Source organism: Sprattus sprattus (assembly GCF_963457725.1).
Source record: "Sprattus sprattus genome assembly, chromosome: 2".
NCBI classification, from domain to species: Eukaryota; Metazoa; Chordata; class Actinopteri; order Clupeiformes; family Clupeidae; genus Sprattus; species Sprattus sprattus.
The window spans coordinates 60782582-60802832 of record NC_137921.1 but is presented as its reverse complement, the minus strand read 5'-3'; the positions used below and the strand labels follow the sequence as shown (position 1 = coordinate 60802832).

The following is a 20251-nucleotide window of genomic DNA, read 5'->3' as shown; positions in this document are numbered from 1 at the left end:
TCCTGCCCATGAAATCTTTGTACACTATGAAGTTGTGTGTGAATGAGTAGTCTAAAATCTATATGTGTGTAGTTTGTAGTGTGAGGTGGTTTCTGGCTTTGTCAAGACCTGAAAGAGCTAGCAGTTTTTGCACGATCCTGCCTCTGCACTGTAGGTGCTTTGAAAGGTCCCCCCTGGCTGATGATTGCCTCCTCTACAGGCTGTGCAGTATGTAATAAACCATATTCTCTCAACTTGCAGGACTATGAAATACCTCTACACTTTCAAACAAGGCCTTCAGTTAATTGATTGAGTCTTGTCGAGATGCTCCTTGGCTTATCATTTATTTAACAAGTAATTTATTCTGAGCCGGAGCTATTGATGGGAACATAAGAAAATAAACGTAGTACAGTGCCGTGCTCTGCCATCAGTTTTCCCGATAAAGTTAATTTGTTGAGTGCATAAAGTGCATTTGTTGATTTGATATTCTGAAGTCTCAGTTCCATATCTCATTTGACATGCACTACATCTGTAGACCGTTAAGACTTGTGCACCCATCATGACCTTAACTGCGGCTCTGCAGTGCTTACCTACTAGGTAGGGCTGGGTAATATCAGAGATCAGATATATGTTGGAAACTGACGTTTCACCTTCCATGCATGTTCTGTTTAGTTCCACTAATTTGAACGGTTTGGGAAACAATGTTCATACCATTTGTATCATATTGAAATGCAGGTTCACGTGATATACTCTCCCCATTCATTTAGATAGGAACCTGATCTTGTTTGCATGAAATAGCAACCTGGAGGTGTTGCAAAGATGGCTGCCAAGTGGCGAGACTTGCCTATAAGGACTTTGGCCATATGATACATTTTTTCACACATTTTTCAGTGGTTTGGACAATGTACGATTTCAGTCCATTTTCTTCTGTCTACATGAACTCAAGGCAAGACATGATTCAAAAATAGTTTCCTTTATTAAAACTATACGTCGTTCCATATGTGCAAGATCGCCCAGCTCTAGGCTGCAAATACGTTTTAGTATTTACAACCAGCAATACCAAGAAAGGTCAGAAGGTGGCATTGCCACTCTATCTGAGTCAGAGCTGCAAATAAATATTATATATTTATGGCTCTGAGCCCTATTCGTTGTAGCTCGCAAAGCAATTTAGCAAGCTAATTTTCAGGCTAAGATAAAAAAAAAATGCCCCTCTTTTTGGTTTCGTGGAAGCAACTGTCGATAAATCACCGTAGTAACATATAAATGAGCACTAACCTGCTCCAGTGCAGGCTGACTTAAAGGTACAATATGCAAAAATTATGCTTCAGGATTAGGGTTAGGATAAGCAGTTTAACCTTAAAATAACAGCTTAAAAAAAATTGGGGCGCTACAATGACTTTTAATATGGAGAATTGCGTCCGTGCCAATGGCATAGCAGGGTCGATAGGCAAATAACTGCGTTCTGTAGTTTTGCCTGCCGCAGCCCGCCGACCTGACTTGTTCACCTTCTGCCGATCTAGTAAGTAGCTTATTTGTCGTCTTGCTTAGTCTTGTGTTGCACTTGATTGATGTTTGACTGTGTAAGGACAGTCGTTGAGTAACTAGTTTGTCATAATGTCAAAGTCAGCACATTTCAAGAGATTTCGTTAGTTTTAGCTGCTAGCATACCTTTAGCGAATAGCTATTAATCCTTAATGCACCTTTAAGTGAAGCTGGATAAACTTGCCACACCCCCGGAAAAAGGATAGATCCCATTGAGTAAGGAGTGATATTAGATAGTTAGATTAGAGTAGGAGAGAGTTCTTTGCGATCGCCAAGATCCGTTATTCCATTATGATGAGTTCTTGTATGAGTGCTACCGATTCAGCCGTCAAGGAATAATTAATTTACAAGAACTTCTCGAGTCATTTATTGCAAACAACACAGTCAAACATTGACATTTTTGTAGTGTCGACGATGCGTAGAACTAAGCACCCGTAATTATATGTGTTATTAGTACACCGAAATACACACAATTTATTTTCACTGCTTCAATGAATTGTATTTGTTTTTAATACATTTACATTTAGTCATTTAACAGACACTTTTATTCAAAGCGACTTACAAGGACATGTAAAACTACACCTAGGTAGGAAGTGAGGGGAATCGAAAACCTTGCAGACACTCTGTACCAGATCACACTTGCCGTCACGTTATCTTACATCCTTACACACCGGTTCCTGTCTTGCTCTCACAACGGTGGCGGTGTTGGATTTTGCCATGATTATGGTCTTGTACTCTTCATGAGCGTTCATGTTCATCTCCTGCTCACCAGCTGAGAAAAAAAGAGCCTTTTTCTTTGAGTTTAGAACCATTATACCGTTTGAAAATAATTGTTTTGTTGATCGACTTTTCCTGCCTTTTGAAGTAGGACGTGCACGCGCAATTGCCTCGATAAGTTTAGCCTGGTTGAAATGAACCACATGATTTGGATGCGGACCAGCCTTTGACGGGCCGCTATATCTTGTTCTCAATCAGCTCGCTAATGTTCATGGGCTATAGGACAATTGATTAACTTAGCTTCAGCCCTTTCGACGAATAGGGCCCTGATCTGACTACAATAAATACAGTTCCATCACATGTAAAAATTAATTAAAGATGGTTTTGGTATTGATAGTGACTGTTTTGCTAAATCTTTTAATAAGCTACAACATGTTACTATGAATTTGTGTGGTGACTGATCTAACAGAAAGACATTTTGTCTACTATACTGTTACTGTCGTAACTATGTGGATACTCCAGAGAAGTGCTGCCACTGGCGTTAAAGTGTCAACAGCGGAAGTCTTATCTCGATTTGGCAGAAATTCAATTCTCAAAATTCAGGCCTTTTTCATTTTGTTGAAAAACAAAAAACTCGAATGAGGTATATCGCCCAGCCCTTCTACTAGCCTGTACCCCTCTACCAGGGCTTTCACACTGGAAGGCTCAGATGATAGTAGTTTGTTGTTCTGAAGTATTTCTCTCTGCCTCCCACACCATCTTATTTACACTATGCCTCGAAGCCCTTTTCTAAAAGTAAAGCGATGCTGGGAGATATGAAACCATCTTTCCCAGACTAGAGAAGCTGAACAAGTGCCTGCTGAGCTGCCCACACATCATGGACTCCTGCTCCTCATCTTTAGATCCGTCTGGCTTCTGCTTTATCCACTTTATCAAACAAGCTTTGAAAGACTGGAGAGTGGAGACAAAAGTGTGAGAGGTTACTTGTAAGATTTTAGGCGGGATCTAACTGCAGTGGCCCTTTGAAATGTAAATAGACATTTGTCACACAGCTCAATGGATTGCAAATGGCGGAATGGAAACTGTAAGCTTTTTGTGATGCAGAATTTCACCCTGCATTAATTCTTCTCATAAGTGAATCTGACATGAAAGCAACATAGTCCTGCTAACTTTCCAACACCAGTAATCAGTTCATGTCCCTGGAAGGCATCGTGTCCCTCAGGGTCTCCTCAGTGTCTCCTCGGAGACATGATTTGCTATTGGAATAGATTTTCCTCCTTTCTCCTTTCTCCTGTCCCTCCAGTCGTGTGTGCAGCTCTCTGCCAGGTGCTGATGGCTTTTGGAGTGCAAACCGTGTGATTGGTGCAAACAGCTGCCCCTGGGCTGGCTACCTCCTGCAGATTTATCAGCTCCTAAGCAGGACTCACACCTTGAGCCTCATGTCCCCTGCAGCCCTTTCTCTGTGTCACACTCACACACACACTCTCTCTCACACACACACACACACACACACACACACACACACACACACACACACACCCACACACACACACACACACACACACACACACACACACACACACAGAAACCCTTACATAGGAGCAGCTGCTCCACATCCATCTGGCACCATTACACCTGCCTTTCCTCCTCCCTTACTCGCTCTCTCTCTCTCACACACACACACACACACACACACACACACACACACACACACACACACACACACACACACACACACACATACACACACACACACACACAGGAGATCAAGATGCACATGAAACACATGAGCTGTAGCCCAGAGCTACTGTATCTTTATGTCATCGATGTCTTGTTTTATGTCTGCCGTTTCACATCTGCCACCCCCAGTCCATCTTCATGTTTTTTGTTTTGTTTTGTTGTGTGTATCTGGGGCCATTTGTCATAAAAGCTCTCTCGCCGTCTTTCCAGGAGCTAGATACAAAATGATGTACTAAAACACAGTGCAGCAGTGGTTTGAATATTGCAGATTTTCATACATTAACATGATTAGTGGCTGTTTGTTTGCTGGCTGGTGCAGACTGTTGATGCAGAGAGGACTATGATGCCGCCTGACTCTGTGAATCAGTGAATCGTCCAGACAGTGTTTCTTGTTCAGTGATTATTCAGTCTCATCCTCAGATCGGTGGTGGCACACAGGTCAGCCTTTCTGAATGGACACTCTCACTGCACTGGGTCTACTGGTTTGGACCTGGTATGCTCAGTCTCTCCACAGTCATCCCCAGGTGTTTAGTTAGCTGGTTTGGACCTGGTTTAGTCCGTCTCTAAACGGTCATCCCCAGGTATTTAGACCTGGTTTGCTCCATCTAATCCTGTGGTGTTTAGTTAGTGAGTGTCTCTCCACAGTCATCCCCAGGTATTTAGTTAGCTGGTTTGGACCTGGTTTAGTCCGTCTCTAAACGGTCATCCTCAGGTGTTTAGACCTGGTTTGCTCCCTCTCATCCCCAGGTGTTAAGTTAGTGAGTGTGGTTCCATGTGTTCTGGCCCCCTTCACCACACAATGACTGCCACTGGTCGTTAAGTCATGTCCCAAAAGCGAACACACTTGGACTCCTGCTGAAGCATTACAGATGCAGGTCAGGTCGGGGTGAGGGCTTAAATGGCACCTCTGTCAAACATCATCAACAGTTGATTGCACAAACCCACTCTCATTCACGCCAGCAACAATGTGCTTTTGCACCTCGAGGTTATATTGTGAAAACATGATGACATTCTAAAATGATTTGAAATGAGCCAGTCTGAATTGAAGGTAGGAAAGGGAAATGATTAGTAATAAATCAGTGACCTAGATTTTAGCAGAACAGAAATCACCTCCTCATTTGTATAGGTTAGAGGAGGACTACAAAACAAAACATCATATTTTTTTAAAATAATTGTATTTTTAACAGATCATATATGCTTGCACTACATTGTGGATCTCATCTAATCGCATAGCGTTTTAACATAATCAAGCTATAGTCCTTTGACATCAATTTGTGACATTGGATCATTTGAAATCAGATTTTCAGAGTTTCACAAACAAAGATTTAGCTGTGGATACTAGGGGCAAATGCAAGGCAACATATAATTCACACATAATGTATCTCTGAGACATTAACTTGAGACAGATGAAATTATATAGATCATTGACGTTTAAGGGCATCTAGTTTTGTCAGAAACTGTTAAGAGGGTGTTGTTTGTGATTGCCAGGTGCTTGGTTTCCAGACGCCACTTCAATTTGCATTTAATTTGATACTGTCATCAGCAACACATTACCACACACTGGGTTCAAGGCTCAGAAGATTCACTCACACTGAAACCAAATTACAAGTTTCTGTCTTGCATGTGGCAGAAGGGGAGGGGAAACAAACAGGAACATGGAAGATTTAATCATACACGTATCAGGATGAGCATGCTAGCATACATGTGGTAAATGTACACAATACAAACATACATAACACAGAGACTAAACCAGCATCCAGTCTAGATTAGGAGGGAAAGAGACAGACCAAGTGAGTGGGTAGAGTTAAGCTGCCAATACACATATATGTACTTAATGGACATGGTGATGAGGTAGTGTTTCTACAGCCAATACACATTTATGTACTTAATGGACATGGTTATGAGGTATGGTGCAATTAGAGTACTCAAACGCCCACGTCGGATAGTCGGGCGGTGGGCGGGCGGCCGGATAGTACGTACTAGTTAGCATTTGTGTTGCCGTTATGGTGCTCCAACGGCTGTGGGTGCTGAAAACAATTCACTGCCACAACAGCAGGCGGAGTAGCGGTTGACCTGCCGAAGACAATCTACTCCATGACGTTTTTAAACGATGGAAGTCGTTAGTTGGCCTTGTCATAACTGTCTACCTCCCGCTGTCACTGCTCAAATGCAGCAGCACACAGCAACTTCACTTTATCTAATGTTATATATGCACCTGGGGCCGTATTCACAAAGAATCTTAGGGCTAAAAGTAGCTCATAAGTGGCGAATTTAGGAGAAACTCCTAAAAATAATGGGCGTGTCAGTCTTAAATGTAGGACTCCTAATTTTTTTTACTAAGAGCAATTCACAAAATATTTTATCCCTAAAAGTAGCACCTAAGTCTAGGACAGCTTAAAACTCCTCATGAGGACTCCTAAATCACTAAGACCTATTCACAAACAATCGTAAGATGGCTGCAGCCGACTTGGAATTGATAAAAGACATTGCTTTAACCGTGAAGGTATTAATATTGTCGTAGAATTAGCGCGGTATGCAATGACGCCTTTAAACAACGATGTGTCCCGAAGTAAAATGTTTGGAAACATAAAAATAGCCTATTTGGCTTTGCGGAAAACGCAAAATGACGACACTGGGAATCATCAGTCAGCCGTTTAATTCATCAAACTATCAACGCACTGTAGACCCCACATCATCCAACAGTTTATCCAGTTGCCTTTGGACAATCGCCAATTACACAAGATCAAAGTAAATTCCATGGCGATCGCAGGAATGTCCAGTGACGGGACACACATTACAATAATTCGTCCACCGTGGCCTGGATGTACCGATGACTCGTGCATTTCAACGGAGAGCGGTCGCAGGTTTTTGAGAACTTACCAGTTGGATTCCGCTGGGGTGACAGTGGCTATTGATCCTGGGACCAGTAGGCTTTCGCCTAGGCTACGGTTCATGTTCGTTTCGCTTTGATAAATTAAGATTGGAGGGCTTGAAGGGCCGTATGTGCTGATATTTGAAGTGGTCAAGGGCTGGAAATATAATAGCCTAACAGTTTGCTGGGTGCTTTAATTATTACTGCCTTGATTACATGCAATTGCCATATTATATATTGATCGCTTTCAATTTATCTTATCGTGCAAAGTGTCATTCCCGTTGGATGCACAAACTTGTCATCATGCGTGTGCATTCTGCTAACTGCACTGTCCATAACTATTTAATATGACTTAATTTGAAGCCTAGGTTATTCTCTTATTTTCAGTTGATATAGTGGGATTGTTAGAGGGACGTCACGAATGAGTTTTTAATGAGGGAGCCTGTCAACAACCAATCACCGTCCTCACCCCTTCTAAACTCGTGCATGAGAATCGACGTCATCCATAGCAACGGAGTTTTTATCTTAAGCTTAGGAGTTGGTATTATCCTTAGTATGAGTAGGTCTCAGAGCCGTTGTGAATCACTTTTAAGAAATTACTCCTACGTAAAAGGTTTTAGCGCGAGTTAGGAGCACTCCTAGTGGTAAGATAAAAGGCTTTGTGAATACGGCCCCTGAAAGGGCAAACTTATCTCTATCATGGTAGGTATTTTTTTGTGGGAGAAATAGTAGCAATCTACAACTAAATGATATGCCTATCTTACACTATAGAAACTATTAAAAAACGATTCAATTAAATGAATACGTTCTTATTTTCATTGGGAAGACCCTTTTGTTGTGCCTCTTCTGGTGTAGCATACAATGTGAGTTTTATTTGGGCATAGCAGATGCCTATCATGTGTAATGTGTAGGCTATTTCATTCCGTTCTTGCAATGTGAATAATTTAATTTTAATATGCATATCTCCCTCTTGTGCGCGTTTGTACTTTTAACGGGGCTTGTTTGTGTGAGCAAGGGCATGTAATAGGCCATCTGTTATTGCCGGAGTTTAATAAAGGCAGGCTATTCATAAAATACGTAAGTAAATGTGTCAGTAGTATGAACAGTTGAGACACTGCGGTTATATGTGTCCAGATTTCGGGCGTTGTCAGGTTTCAATCGAAGATCCATTTCATGAAACTCCCCAAATCTAGATTTGCTGTGATTTGGTTGTATATCGGACAACGCGCGCTTGTAACTTTGTAACAACTGGAGATGATGTCTTTTCGCATGCTTGAGATCCCGTCCATAGACATATATAGGCCTACATGCATTATATATGTCTAATTGTCTATAATCGCTGCTAGACGCTCACTGTTCTTGTGCTCCCAGATCTCATTCACTTTGAAATACTGAAACGAAACGTTGACTGCGACTGTTTTGGACAGAACGTGCTTATTCACTGAACAAATGTTTTCATATTACTTTTCCACCACTTGTTAGTGTTCATATCGATGTGAACCAATCAATACTAATACAACTTTAACTGTGATGTGTTTTTGTTTCATTTCACAACTTATTTACTGTATAATCATCGGTAGCAGATGCCCTCTTGTAAACATTCCACATTTAATTTGAACTGACACGGCCAAGATCTGTGAGATACAGCAGTTAACCCCCCATGGATAGAAAAGCTGGGCGCTCGCCAAAATCTGTTTTATGCCATCATGTAAACGTACTGATTATTGACTCCGTGGGGCTCAGGTCGCTTGGACAAATATTTTAATTACTGTCGGCTCGTGCTTGGCTCTGGCACTAATCTGTCAGACTTGGGCCGGCTCATGTGGGTTTTAAATATGGCGGTATTGTTATATATAGGCCGGGAATAGTTTTCTAGGAAAGGATCTGCGCCTTTGACAGTGGCTGTTGTTTGTATATACAGCCGTGGAAAAAATTAAGAGACCACTTCAAAATTATCAGTTTCTCTGGTTTTACTATTTATTGGTATGTGTTAAAGTAAAATGTACATTTTTGTTTTATTCTATAACCTACTGGCAACATTCCTACCAAATTTCAAATAAAAATATTGTCATTTAGATAATTTATTTGCAGAAAAATGACAATTGGTCAAAATAGCAAAAAAGATGCAGTGTCTTCAGATCTCGAATAATGCAAAGAAAACAAGCTCATATTCATTTTTAAACTACACAATACTAATGCTTTAACTTAGGAAGAGTTCAGAAATCAATATTTGGTGGAATAACCTTGATTTAAAATCACAACTTTCATGTGTCTTGGCATGCTCTCCACCAGTCTTTCACATTGCCGTTGGGTGACTTTATGCTACTCCTGGCGCAAGAATTCAAGCAGCTCGGCTTCTTTTCATGGCTTGTGACCATCCATCTTCCTCTTGATCACATTTCAGAGTTTTTTTTATGGGATTCAGGTCTCAAAATTGGGCTGGCCATGACAGGGTCCTGATCTGGTGATACTCCATCCACACCTTTGCTGGCCTGGCTGTGTGGCATGGAGCATTGCCCTGCTGGAAAAAACACTTCTCAGAGTTGGGGAACATTGTCAGAGCAAAAGGAAGCAAGTTTTTCTTCCGGGACAATGTTGTACTTTGCCTGGCTGAGGTTTGCAAAAGACCATAAGGATTGAACCAAAGCGGACTGGAGGGTCTCCTAGTTCGTCTTCTCTGATGAGTCCAATTTCACAGTAGGTGCAAGACTCTGTGGCTTGTAGGCCTCTCCAGGTCTCCGTCTAACCATCAGACGACCATGTGTTGGGCAAAGCTGAAAATTGGACTCAGAGAAGATGAACTTAGAAGATGACCTCCAGTCCGCTTTGGTTCAATCCTTATGGTCTTTTACAAACCTCAGCCAGGCAAAGTACAACATTGTCCCGGAAGAAAAACTTGCTTCCTTTTGCTCTGACAATGTTCCCCAACTCTGAGAAGTGATTTTTCCAGCAGGGCAATGCTCCATGCCACACAGTCAGGCCAGTAAAGGTGTGGATGGAGTATCACCAGCTCAGGGCCCTGTCATGGCCAGCCCAATTTCGAGACCTGAATCCCATAAAAAAAACTCTGAAATGTGATCAAGAGGAAGATGGATGGTCACAAGCCATGAAAAGAAGCCGAGCTGCTTGAATTCTTGCGCCAGGAGTAGCATAAAGTCACCCAACGGCAATGTGAAAGACTGGTGGAGAGCATGCCAAGACACATGAAAGTTGTGATTTTAAATCAAGGTTATTCCACCCAATATTGATTTCTGAACTCTTCCTAAGTTAAAGCATTAGTATTGTGTAGTTTAAAAATGAATATGAGCTTGTTTTCTTTGCATTATTCGAGATCTGAAGACACTGCATCTTTTTTGCTATTTTGACCAATTGTCATTTTTCTGCAAATAAATGATCTAAATGACAATATTTTTATTTGAAATTTGGTAGGAATGTTGCCAGTAGGTTATAGAATAAAACAAAAATGTACATTTTACTTTAACACATACCAATAAATCGTAAAACCAGAGAAACTGATAATTTTGAAGTGGTCTCTTAATTTTTTCCGCGGCTGTATATGGATATATAGGGAATGAAACAAGAAACACGAGGTCCAGAAATGTGAGTTTCCGGAAATGATATCGTATGGAAATGATGTCGTAGTGGGCCAATCACGGCCAGGAGTATCCGTCGCCATGAACGGACCGACAGAGATTTTTGCGGGGACATGGAGAGCTGTCCGAGGGCTCTGGAGAGCACTGAGAGGGCGTTTCAGCTACCTGAGAAGGCGTTTCACTTACCTGAAGGCGTTCCTATGTGCCCAAAAACGTGTTGCACGGAGAAGTCTAAAAACACCTGTAGTGTTTCTACAGCCAATACACATACATGTACTTAATGGACATGGTGATGAGGTAGTGTTTCTACAGCCATAAGAATTTGCGAGTCCAAAGGTCACGCTTTCAATTTGATACACAGATAAAGAGATACATTTGGGTAAACAATGGTGCTGTCAGTTTAACGCGTTATTAACGTTCATCTAAAATAAAAAATAAATTAATATAAATAAAAAATTGACGGCGTTAAAATGGGTTTGCGTTAACGCCGCCAATTTTGCCCTCCCAAACTGTGTAGTAGGCTAACGTTACGTTTGAGTGAATGGTGAGAGCGATACGGCGAAATGGATGATAAAAAGCTTCTGAATAGAAAGCTTACCTTTAAAAGTTGTGTTGTGCAAAAGAAGCGAGCTTCACTGTTGTCTGAAAATGTCAGCAGGCAGCTGGCTTAAAGCACAGAAGTAGTAGGCTTACCTTTTATTGGTAACCTAACTGTTACGGTTCATTGTTTTTGAAATAAGAGGCCTGACTTCTATGTTCACAGCAAACTTGAAAAAAAGAAAATATTTAGCCATGGTTTAACTGCCCTATAGGCTGAGTCCTTGTTTATCTGAAATGTGCACTTTATAATTTTATTTTGTACCGCCCTGTTTGGCAATGTTGTTTTTCAATAAAATAAAACATTGCATAAAGCGAGCCAATCCACTTTTCCATGTTGATAAGAGCATTCAAATAAAAATGATGGAAAAAAATAATTGAAGGGACATTTAGAATAGATACAAATTTGCGATTAATCGCGATTCATTTTGAGTTAACCATCACAAAAATGTGATTAATCGCGATTAAATATTTTAATCGTTTGACAGCACTAGTAAACAATTAACCGTAGGTAATATGGCCACTTTTCGGAATCAATATTGGCATAATATGATATGGAAGAGAGGAGAGGCTGACCGGTGAGGTGTATGGGAATTTAGTTTATGTTTAGTTTGGATGAGTAATGTTTAGTTCTGGTTGGCTGAAATGCTGCGTGAGGATTTAAGTTAGGGTAGCAAGATACACAACAGTTATGTATTTTGTATGTTTTGAAATTGGAGTTGGTTTGTACGCACATTCCACATCACACCAAAGGACATCCACAATCTGAGTCACAGCCACTGAAATACGGCATATCATGATTTTATTCATTTGAATTTTTTCTGCATACGTCTTCACGCTGCGCCTTCTGTTCATGGTCATTTGGAAGGAAGGGATCATGGTTGAAGCCCTAAACCAGGGGCTTTGTCACCACTCTTGAGTCACCCTGTGTGGTTAATGGGAGGGTTATGTGAACTTTCCAAACCACTCATTTCCTCCTCCCCTTCTAAAGCTTGGCTGGAGGCCTGTGGATGGTCTTTAAAACAATGAGAGTTAGAGCTCTCTCTCTCTCTCTCTCTCTCTCTCTCTCTCTCTCTCTCTCTATCTCCTCTCTCTCTCTCTCTCTCTCTCTCTCTCTCTCTCTCTCTCTCTCTCTCTCTGGGAGTATATGGGTATAATTAATGGCCAGCTGCAAAACAAAAGCCCCCTCACCCACCCATCCAGCCCCAGCCACTGGCTGTGAGAGCAATGGAGCTGCTGATTTTGACGCTGAAATGGCGCCTCTCACTGGGAAACCTCATTAGGCTGGTGCTCACTAGTTTAACTACAAGCCACAATGAACAGATATGACTAGTGGCATGGCACAGTGTGACATGCAGACAACATAAAGGTAGGGGAGAGGAAGAAAGATAGATAGGTAGATCAGTCACATCACCCCCGTCCTACATCAACTCCACTGGCTTGCTATTAAACACCGCATTGACTATAAAATTCTCCTCCATACATTTAAGGCCATCCATAACCTTACTCCTCCATACCTCTCTGACCTCCATTTTAATGTCCCTACCCGGTCTCTCAGGTCTGCCTCCTCCATCAGCCTGACCGTCCCCCAAGCCCATCTGTCCACCATGGGATCTAGAGCCTTAAGCCGCTCTGCCCCTCACCTCTGGAACTCCCTCCCCCCTGACATCAGGAACATTGACTCAAATTGAATTTCTCTTTTTAAATCTAGCATCAAAACCCACCTGTTTCGGCAGGCGTATAACTTTTAATGTTCCTGTCTGCTGAAGTTGTTGTTCTGCTGCTGCTCTGCTTTGTGCATTTAAACATTGAATCAACTCTATTGTTGACTGCTGTAGGGTGACCTTGAGTATCTTGAAAGGCGCCTTATAAATAAAATGTATTATTATTATTATTATTATTATTATAAGATAGTTGGATGGATGGATGAACAGAACACACAATGAGGTAGTTGGGAAAACGCACTATTTATTTATATATGTACATTTATTTATAAACCGACTATGCTCCTTGGTAAAATAAATGGAAATGAATGTGCATGGCCACTCAGAGAATGTCTCCTCTCCCAGCACACACAGAGGGGAGTCATTATACTGTATATTGTGACTGCGGAAGGGCAGGAATGACCTCCTGTAGAGGTCCTTATGACAGCGTGCCGAGCCCAAGGAGCTGAAAACACTGTCTGACAAGTAGTCTATGCAGGGGTGGGAAGTGTCATCCATTATGTTGAGGAGTATGATTGTGTACATTATGTTGAGCAGTATGTTTGTGTTCATTATGTTGAGCAGTATAATTGTGTTCATTATGTTGAGCAGTATGATTGTGTTCATTATGTTGAGCAGTATAATTGTGTTCATTATGTTGAGCAGCATGATGTGTACATTATGTTGAGCAGGAATCAAGTCATAGCAGAACCGAAAGTAGGTCCTTTATTACCTCCACCTAGAACGTTACGTTCGGTTTGTTTTTCTCAGGATTATGCAAAAACTAACAGGCTGATTTTCTTGTTTTTATTGGTAGATTAATACCGGAGACCATGGGCTTACTGTATGTTGGCAGCTATGACAGGCCCTTTGCACGGATGAAGGTAAGAGAAAAGTGCACGGTTGCACCAGCACCAGCACACACAGAGGGAGTTCTTGATATTTGTATTACCACTGAAGTTAAGTTCCTTAAATACTACAGAAGAAAAGCAACTAGAAGTGTTTGGTTGCTTTGGAATAGTCCCTGGTGTGAATGGGGGTTATCCTGCCACAATGCAAAAGTATGTCTGATATATCACACTCACCACGAGCACGGGCACACATACAGTGCATAGAGAAAAAAGTATCATAATGTCATTGGAACTGAGCCCTGGCTCAAAGGCCTGTCTGGACATCCCTTAAGGCTGCTTTGGAAGTCAATAAAAATCTTATCTTATCTTGTTTACATTTTACATCAAATTCACGTTTATTTATTTATGTATTTAAAGAACCCAGGGTGTTTTTCAAAATGAATAGGTAGCAAGATTGTACATTGAGAGCATATACAATTAATAAAATAGACTAAAATAAATTGAGTAAAGCCGTAATTAGTCGTAGTAACAATAATTTACATAAAACAACCAAGTTTCTGTAAAAAAAAAAAAAGCGATGAAGTTGCAGTTTTTCTTTACCCATTGTTTTTCTTTACTTATGTATTATTAAAAATGACACATCTTTGAAATCCTTGACCATTGAGCCTTTAACCAACAGACCTGATCGTGAGCGCTGTGATGAGTACACTCTGGACATGTCCAATAGACAGGTGTCAATAACGAGTACATTTTAAGAATAGATCTCTTGGTTTGTGGAGGTCAGACTAAGGGCCTACTGCACAGGGGGCTTGAGATGGCATTTGCGCCCAACTGTTGTTTTGAGGATGATGCAATGATTGAGAAGAAAGGTTGGGGAGGCAGTGTGGGACCCGGTCCAGACTGTGTGTGGACCGAAGCCAACAGGGGCAGAATGAAGTGGATTTGGATGGATTAAGCGCCAAGTGTGAAATCAGCATGACAGCCAACCTCTCTATCTTTTCCCACACACATAAACAGACACACACAAACACATCCATACATACACAAACACAGTACAGATGGGGCCGAAGCAAACCACTTCCTGGCACCCATTTGAAGTCTGAGACAGGCTGTTCTGTCAGCACCTCCGTGTATATGCTATGTTAAAAAAAAAAATGTTAAAAAAGGAAATTTGGAGGGGGGGTACTGTGGCACATGCAGCAGCCCCAACCATATACGGCCTTGAACGCCAATCTGAATCACGGTATTTCCGGATCCCACTCCCCAGGATCTCTCCATCTCATTTCCTGTCCAAACCTTCACTGTCCTATCTGAATTAAGGCAAAAAGCCCCAAAATATATTGTAAAAAGGTAATCAGATCGAGAGACATTGGTGTCAGTTAGAAGGCTGTGATGTGGCGTCAGACGACCGTTAAGGTTAAAGGTCAAACACATTAATATTCTCTGAGACAGTCCTCAGCTTCCTTTTAGCCCAAGGGCTTGGTTTGGCCCGAATGTTGAGTTTGTTTCCCTGCTAGTCTGTGCCCAGCTCAGGTAGTGTTGGTCTATGGTCCAGCTATAGTACCCTGGTGGTCTCTGGGCTTCACCTGATCTGCCCTGCACCTCTTTAGGGTCTTGGAGATGTAGTGATACCAACACAGAGAGCATGAACACTCAAACCAGTCAAATCTCTCTCGTGTGTAGAGACTTTACAGATGCTGGACAGACTGTCTGTCATTTTGAAGCAGTGCTCTGGTGAAAGTTGAGGGTCTGAGGGATGATGTCTTTTTGGAGGCTGGCCAGCCACTGTGGCTACATCTCAGAGCTGTCTGTCTCTTTGCAGGTCAACAAGGAACTGAAGAAGTTTGACAACAAGATCATTGAATGCAAATTCAACAGCAACAGCTGGGTGTTCATGAAGCAAAGAGTAGACAAGAGCTTCCCCAACTCCTATGAAACAGCAATGGGTAAGCATCTGACAGACACTGTTGTGTCACTGTTATCATCCCTCACATTGAGTGTTTGTAATGTGAGGTTTGGTTCACACTTGAAATAACCAACCCTTCCTCTTAGCACCGGGGGGGGGGGGGGGGGGGGGGGGGTAGGTCCTGTCTTGTATCTGTCATCTCCTGTGTCCTGACTTCCTGCTCTCTGTGTCCTGTTCTGCAGCTGTGTGCAACAGCATCCAGCACCCCGTCACAAAGGAAATCCTCCTTGAGGTGGTGGACAGGTGTGCCCAAGTACAGCCCCGCAAGCACCCCTCAGACAGCGATGCCAAACTCATGCCCCCTCCAGCAGCCAAGAGACCCACCCTGCCCGCACCATAGCTCTCCAGTTGGGTGGAGCGGATATGTTTTCACTGTGGACTCCATGAGAAGGACAGATCAAAGCAGTTCAGTATCCATTCTTCTCCTAGATTGGTGGACGCTGACATACCTGACCATTGTTTCTCAGCCACTTGCTGGCTAAAGCTTTTATGTCAAGGTTCTAAAAATGAGTTGTCATTTGTTGCATTCTGGGCCGTGTCCCCACCCCACCCCACCTTACCCACTGGTCGTTATCAAAAATGTAATCTGTGTGATTTTACGGTTTAATTTTACCCTTGTTGGTTTGTTGTTGACCCGTGTCTCTTTTCCTGAGTGGAGCAGCTGTGAATACTGATCCTGATGTGTAGATAAATAGCAGACTCGTAGCTGGCCCCAGACCTGCTTCTGATCATGACCTAGTGGGAGATCACACACCTCTGGGTTCTGTTACGAAGCAGGTGCCAAACTCCAACCTTATTCTCTCATCTTAGACATTGCAACACAAACTGTTCATGTGTGTCTTTTTTTATTTTGAATGACAGGTGTATCATTTCCTAGTGTTTACTTCTGTTTTGGAGATGCCCGTCCTGTCTCACCCCCATTCCTGTTTTTTTTGCCAGTTAGATGTTGTAAGCTGCTGTCAGTTTACTCATAGAATCTTCGTCTCTAAAGGCTGTTCCACTGGATTTATTTTTCCTTTGAACCATTAAAATATCAGGTGAAAACACTGAACATGGTCTTAGCTGTGTCTGTGCCAGCAGTTTAGTCCTCTACTGTGAGTTTGTGTCTCTGTCAATGGACCTCATTCTCAAACATTTTCTTAAGTGTCTTATTAAATATTTTCTTACCAACCTCGAAAGACCAACCTCAGAAAAGATCTCTGCCGGATTTATGAATGCCTGGAAATGTGTTCTTAATTGAACGCGCTTTCTCATCCACCGTGCATACCCAAACGCCCCGCCAGCTTCTTGTAAGGGCATGCTATTGCAACGTGTGCACACTCCACATGCAAGTGAAAGCAACTTCAGAGACTGATCAAAATCATGTCAAAACAAGCACTGGTAAACCCAGACCTAATGTCACCGGGGCAGAAGTGGAGGTACTGATGCAAAATGTAGATGTGTCTATTCTATTCCACTATATCCACACGATTGAGTTTAGTGCTTATTTGTTTTTTGTTTTGCGTTGCAAAAAACTGAGAAGACGAACGCATGTGATCCGGTTTATAACTACATGTCATTTTAATACCGATACGGGACTTCAAGCATCGATGTAGTCGTATCTTACACGCTAAAAACGGATAGCGATACGCATCAGTCTGTGTGTGTGTGTGTGTGTGTGTTTGTGTGTTTTTGTATCTGTGTGTGTTTGTGTGTGTGTGTGTGTGTTTATGTGTGTGTCCCTTTGTGTGTGTGTTTGTGTGCGTGTCTCTGTGTGTGTGCATGTCTGCGTGTGTGTGTGTGTGTGTGTGTTTGGTTTGTGTCTGTGTGTGAGTGTGTGTGTGTTTATGTGTGTGTCTCTTTGTGTGTGTGTGTTTGTGTCTGTGTGTGTGTGTGTGTGTGTGTGTGTGTGTGTGTTTGTGCCCATGAACAGGCTGATGTTGTGTTGTGTGTGGGTGTGTGTCCTGATGGCAGGGTGGCTGAGTTGCATCAGTGTCTTGCAGCTTCTGGCATCACATGAAAGCAGCCTGCTCAGCACGACCCCATAACTCACCTGGCTCTGGCACATAATCAGTTTATCTCAGACAATACCTGTCCAGGATGAGCCTCTGTGGAGCTTTGTCTTGTTGGAGTATTTAAGGTAGGTGCGTAGACACAGGTTGTGTTTTTTGCTGTCATTTCTGTCACACCTGGATCTATATTAACAAACAAACAAATAAATCTCAACAGGTCTTAAAAGTGGGGGCCTCACTTCTGGATGGATACTATATAGAATGGATTCTTTTTTATTTTTGGCTTCATATAGAATTGTTTTTCTTTTCTTTTTGGCTTTATAGGAATGCATCATTCTTCCAACTCAAGAACCACTTTTACTCTTTCCGTAGCACACCTTCGTAAAGGTACCTGTCAGCTAAGAACTTTTAGTATGATCTAGGAGCACTCTCATAATACAGAATATGGGTCCGTATTTACAGAACATCTTAAGGTTGAAAGTAGGTCCTTCCCTAGAGTAATTAACAAGAATGACTTCATCCGCTTCAATCATTAGGGGGGATAATGATTGCTGCAGAGCTTGTAAGGGATGTGATTACATCACCAACCAACAACAATAATAACCCAATCAGTGGTTCACATTTTCACTGTTCACATTTTCTGATATATTTTATTAGTACATTTAACATCCTGCTATGAAAGCTGTTCTTACATTTCTTTTAAGGATTTTCTGATCCAGAGCACAAAACTACTATTGAATAACCTGGGTGTTTAATGGAAAGGACCAGTGTTTGTACTGTTCTTTCACATACCATAAAACTGAGATATTATATTGTATTATTATTCATTAGAAGGAGGAGGCTAAGCACCTCGGACTCCTTTAGCTACATCGGTGGTTAACAGTTTCCTTCCTGTGACACCACTATCACTTGGCCCAAGGGAAGTACCTCTTACTGCCATGGCAATAGGCTTTGATTTATCAAACACTAGCAATTAGAGCTTTGACACTGTTTACTGGCTCCAGTTATTCTGAGTCAGTCACTAAACCCGTCAGCTTTTCAAGTCAGCATCACCAAGATCAGAGAAATCAGTTGAAAGAAGAGCCCACTGAGATTCAAGTCACAACAAGGAAATCATTTTCGCAGTTGATGTGGTATAGCGAGTGAGAATGAGTGGGAATTGAGGCCAAAAAAAAAAATACTTTCGATTTTGTTTAGAAATGATTTCATGACATTTCATCATTTGGTGGCAGTGTAATGTAATTGATCAAAATGCCTCTGGATAATGTCTAATGTTTGTTTGAGCCCCTAATCACTGCTTGCGACTACATTCTGCTCGTCTTTGTTGTTGAGGATGACTATATCTGGCAGTGTTTACCTGTGTATGCGTTGTCAAAATACACCAGTGACTACAGGCAACAATGGATTTATTGTGATGGGATGAACTGCGGTGTGTTTGGCAGATATACAGTAGGTAAAACATATCAGTCTTCATATCATCATCTGCTGTAGACCTGAGACATCATCAAGCAGACACGTTGTTCACTTTCAGGTGATGCTATTAACAGCTGTGTGTGTTCATGTGTGCAACCTCTTCTAGTTCCTGAGACATCATTAAGCATACACTATGTTTCACTTTCAGGTGATGCTATTAAATTTGTGTGTTCATGTCTGCTACCTCTTCTAGTTCTTTTGCTACACCTATGATGTCAGGCGGGTCATTTTGGAAATGAGAATGTGTGTTAGGAAGAATACAATGAATTAGATATTCTATTGGGATTTGAAAGTCAATCCAAAGGTGGCCATGTGCAAAATGACGGCTTAAACCAAGCAGAAGGGAAACTATGGTTGAAAGAGGCTCAGTGTCAGTATGCCTGGATGAGTAGCTGACATGGGAACAGGACTGGGACTGGAGAGCCAATGTGTTTCTTGTGTCACTCGTGTGCCTGAAGCGTTAAGGTTCCTTACAACTCCCCCAGTGCAGACACTCACGTCACACACCACCTCAGTCAGTGCCATTGTGTTGGAACAGGAACGAAGAAAATAAGTAACTGGTGCTCTTCCTCCACATCTCATATATAACATTGCAATCATAATATATTTCTTGCTGATTTAACATCACATTTTTTAATGTTGTGCTTTTCAAACAGTGAAAGGTCTGTTAACACCAATTTATAATAATAAAACTCATATTTTGTCATCATTCCAGTATAGGATTTCTGTCTCAGTAGAAGAAAACAAGGAAACATACGGCCAGCAAACAGCCATTATGAGATGTGATGAGGTGCATAATAAGTCATAATGATATAATTAGACTTTGATTAAACCAAATGCGTTGCCGCAGAGCCAATTGTACTGAAACGGTCTGTCTTTTAATTTATGCAAAGCTGGAGAAGCAGTTGACCTTTTCAGTTGGGAAAGAGCAAAGCAGCAGTTGGACTGAGACTCACTAAGAGGGGTGACTGGTGAGTGAGGGATGCTCTTAAGAGGTGTTCTGTGGCGGGCACTGTGGCGCAAGCAGTAGCCCCGACCATATACAGGCTTGAATGCCCACGAGGACACTTCTCTCCATCTCATTTCCTGTCCAAAACCTTCATTGTCCTATCTCATTAAAAAAGGCAAAACGCCCAAAAACTAAAATCTACATAAAAAAAAAGGTGTCCTACTTCTCAAATGAGATACAGGTACTCGAGGTGAGACAAGATTGTTGAAAGCTGTTGA

General features: G+C 41.8%; 1 protein-coding gene across 1 annotated transcript in view; it reads left to right on the top strand.

Annotated features, from left to right (window-relative positions):
• rngtt (RNA guanylyltransferase and 5'-phosphatase) overlaps positions 1 to 16611 on the top strand; it is a 70381-nt gene extending 53770 nt beyond the window's left edge. The window contains exons 14-16 of the mRNA XM_080833691.1: positions 13561 to 13627; positions 15417 to 15540; positions 15743 to 16611. Of these exons, the coding sequence (XP_080689817.1) occupies positions 13561 to 13627; positions 15417 to 15540; positions 15743 to 15900 (349 nt within the window). The 3' untranslated portion in view covers positions 15901 to 16611. The remainder of the gene's footprint in view (positions 1 to 13560; positions 13628 to 15416; positions 15541 to 15742) is intronic.
• The last annotated feature ends 3640 nt before the right edge of the window (positions 16612 to 20251 follow it).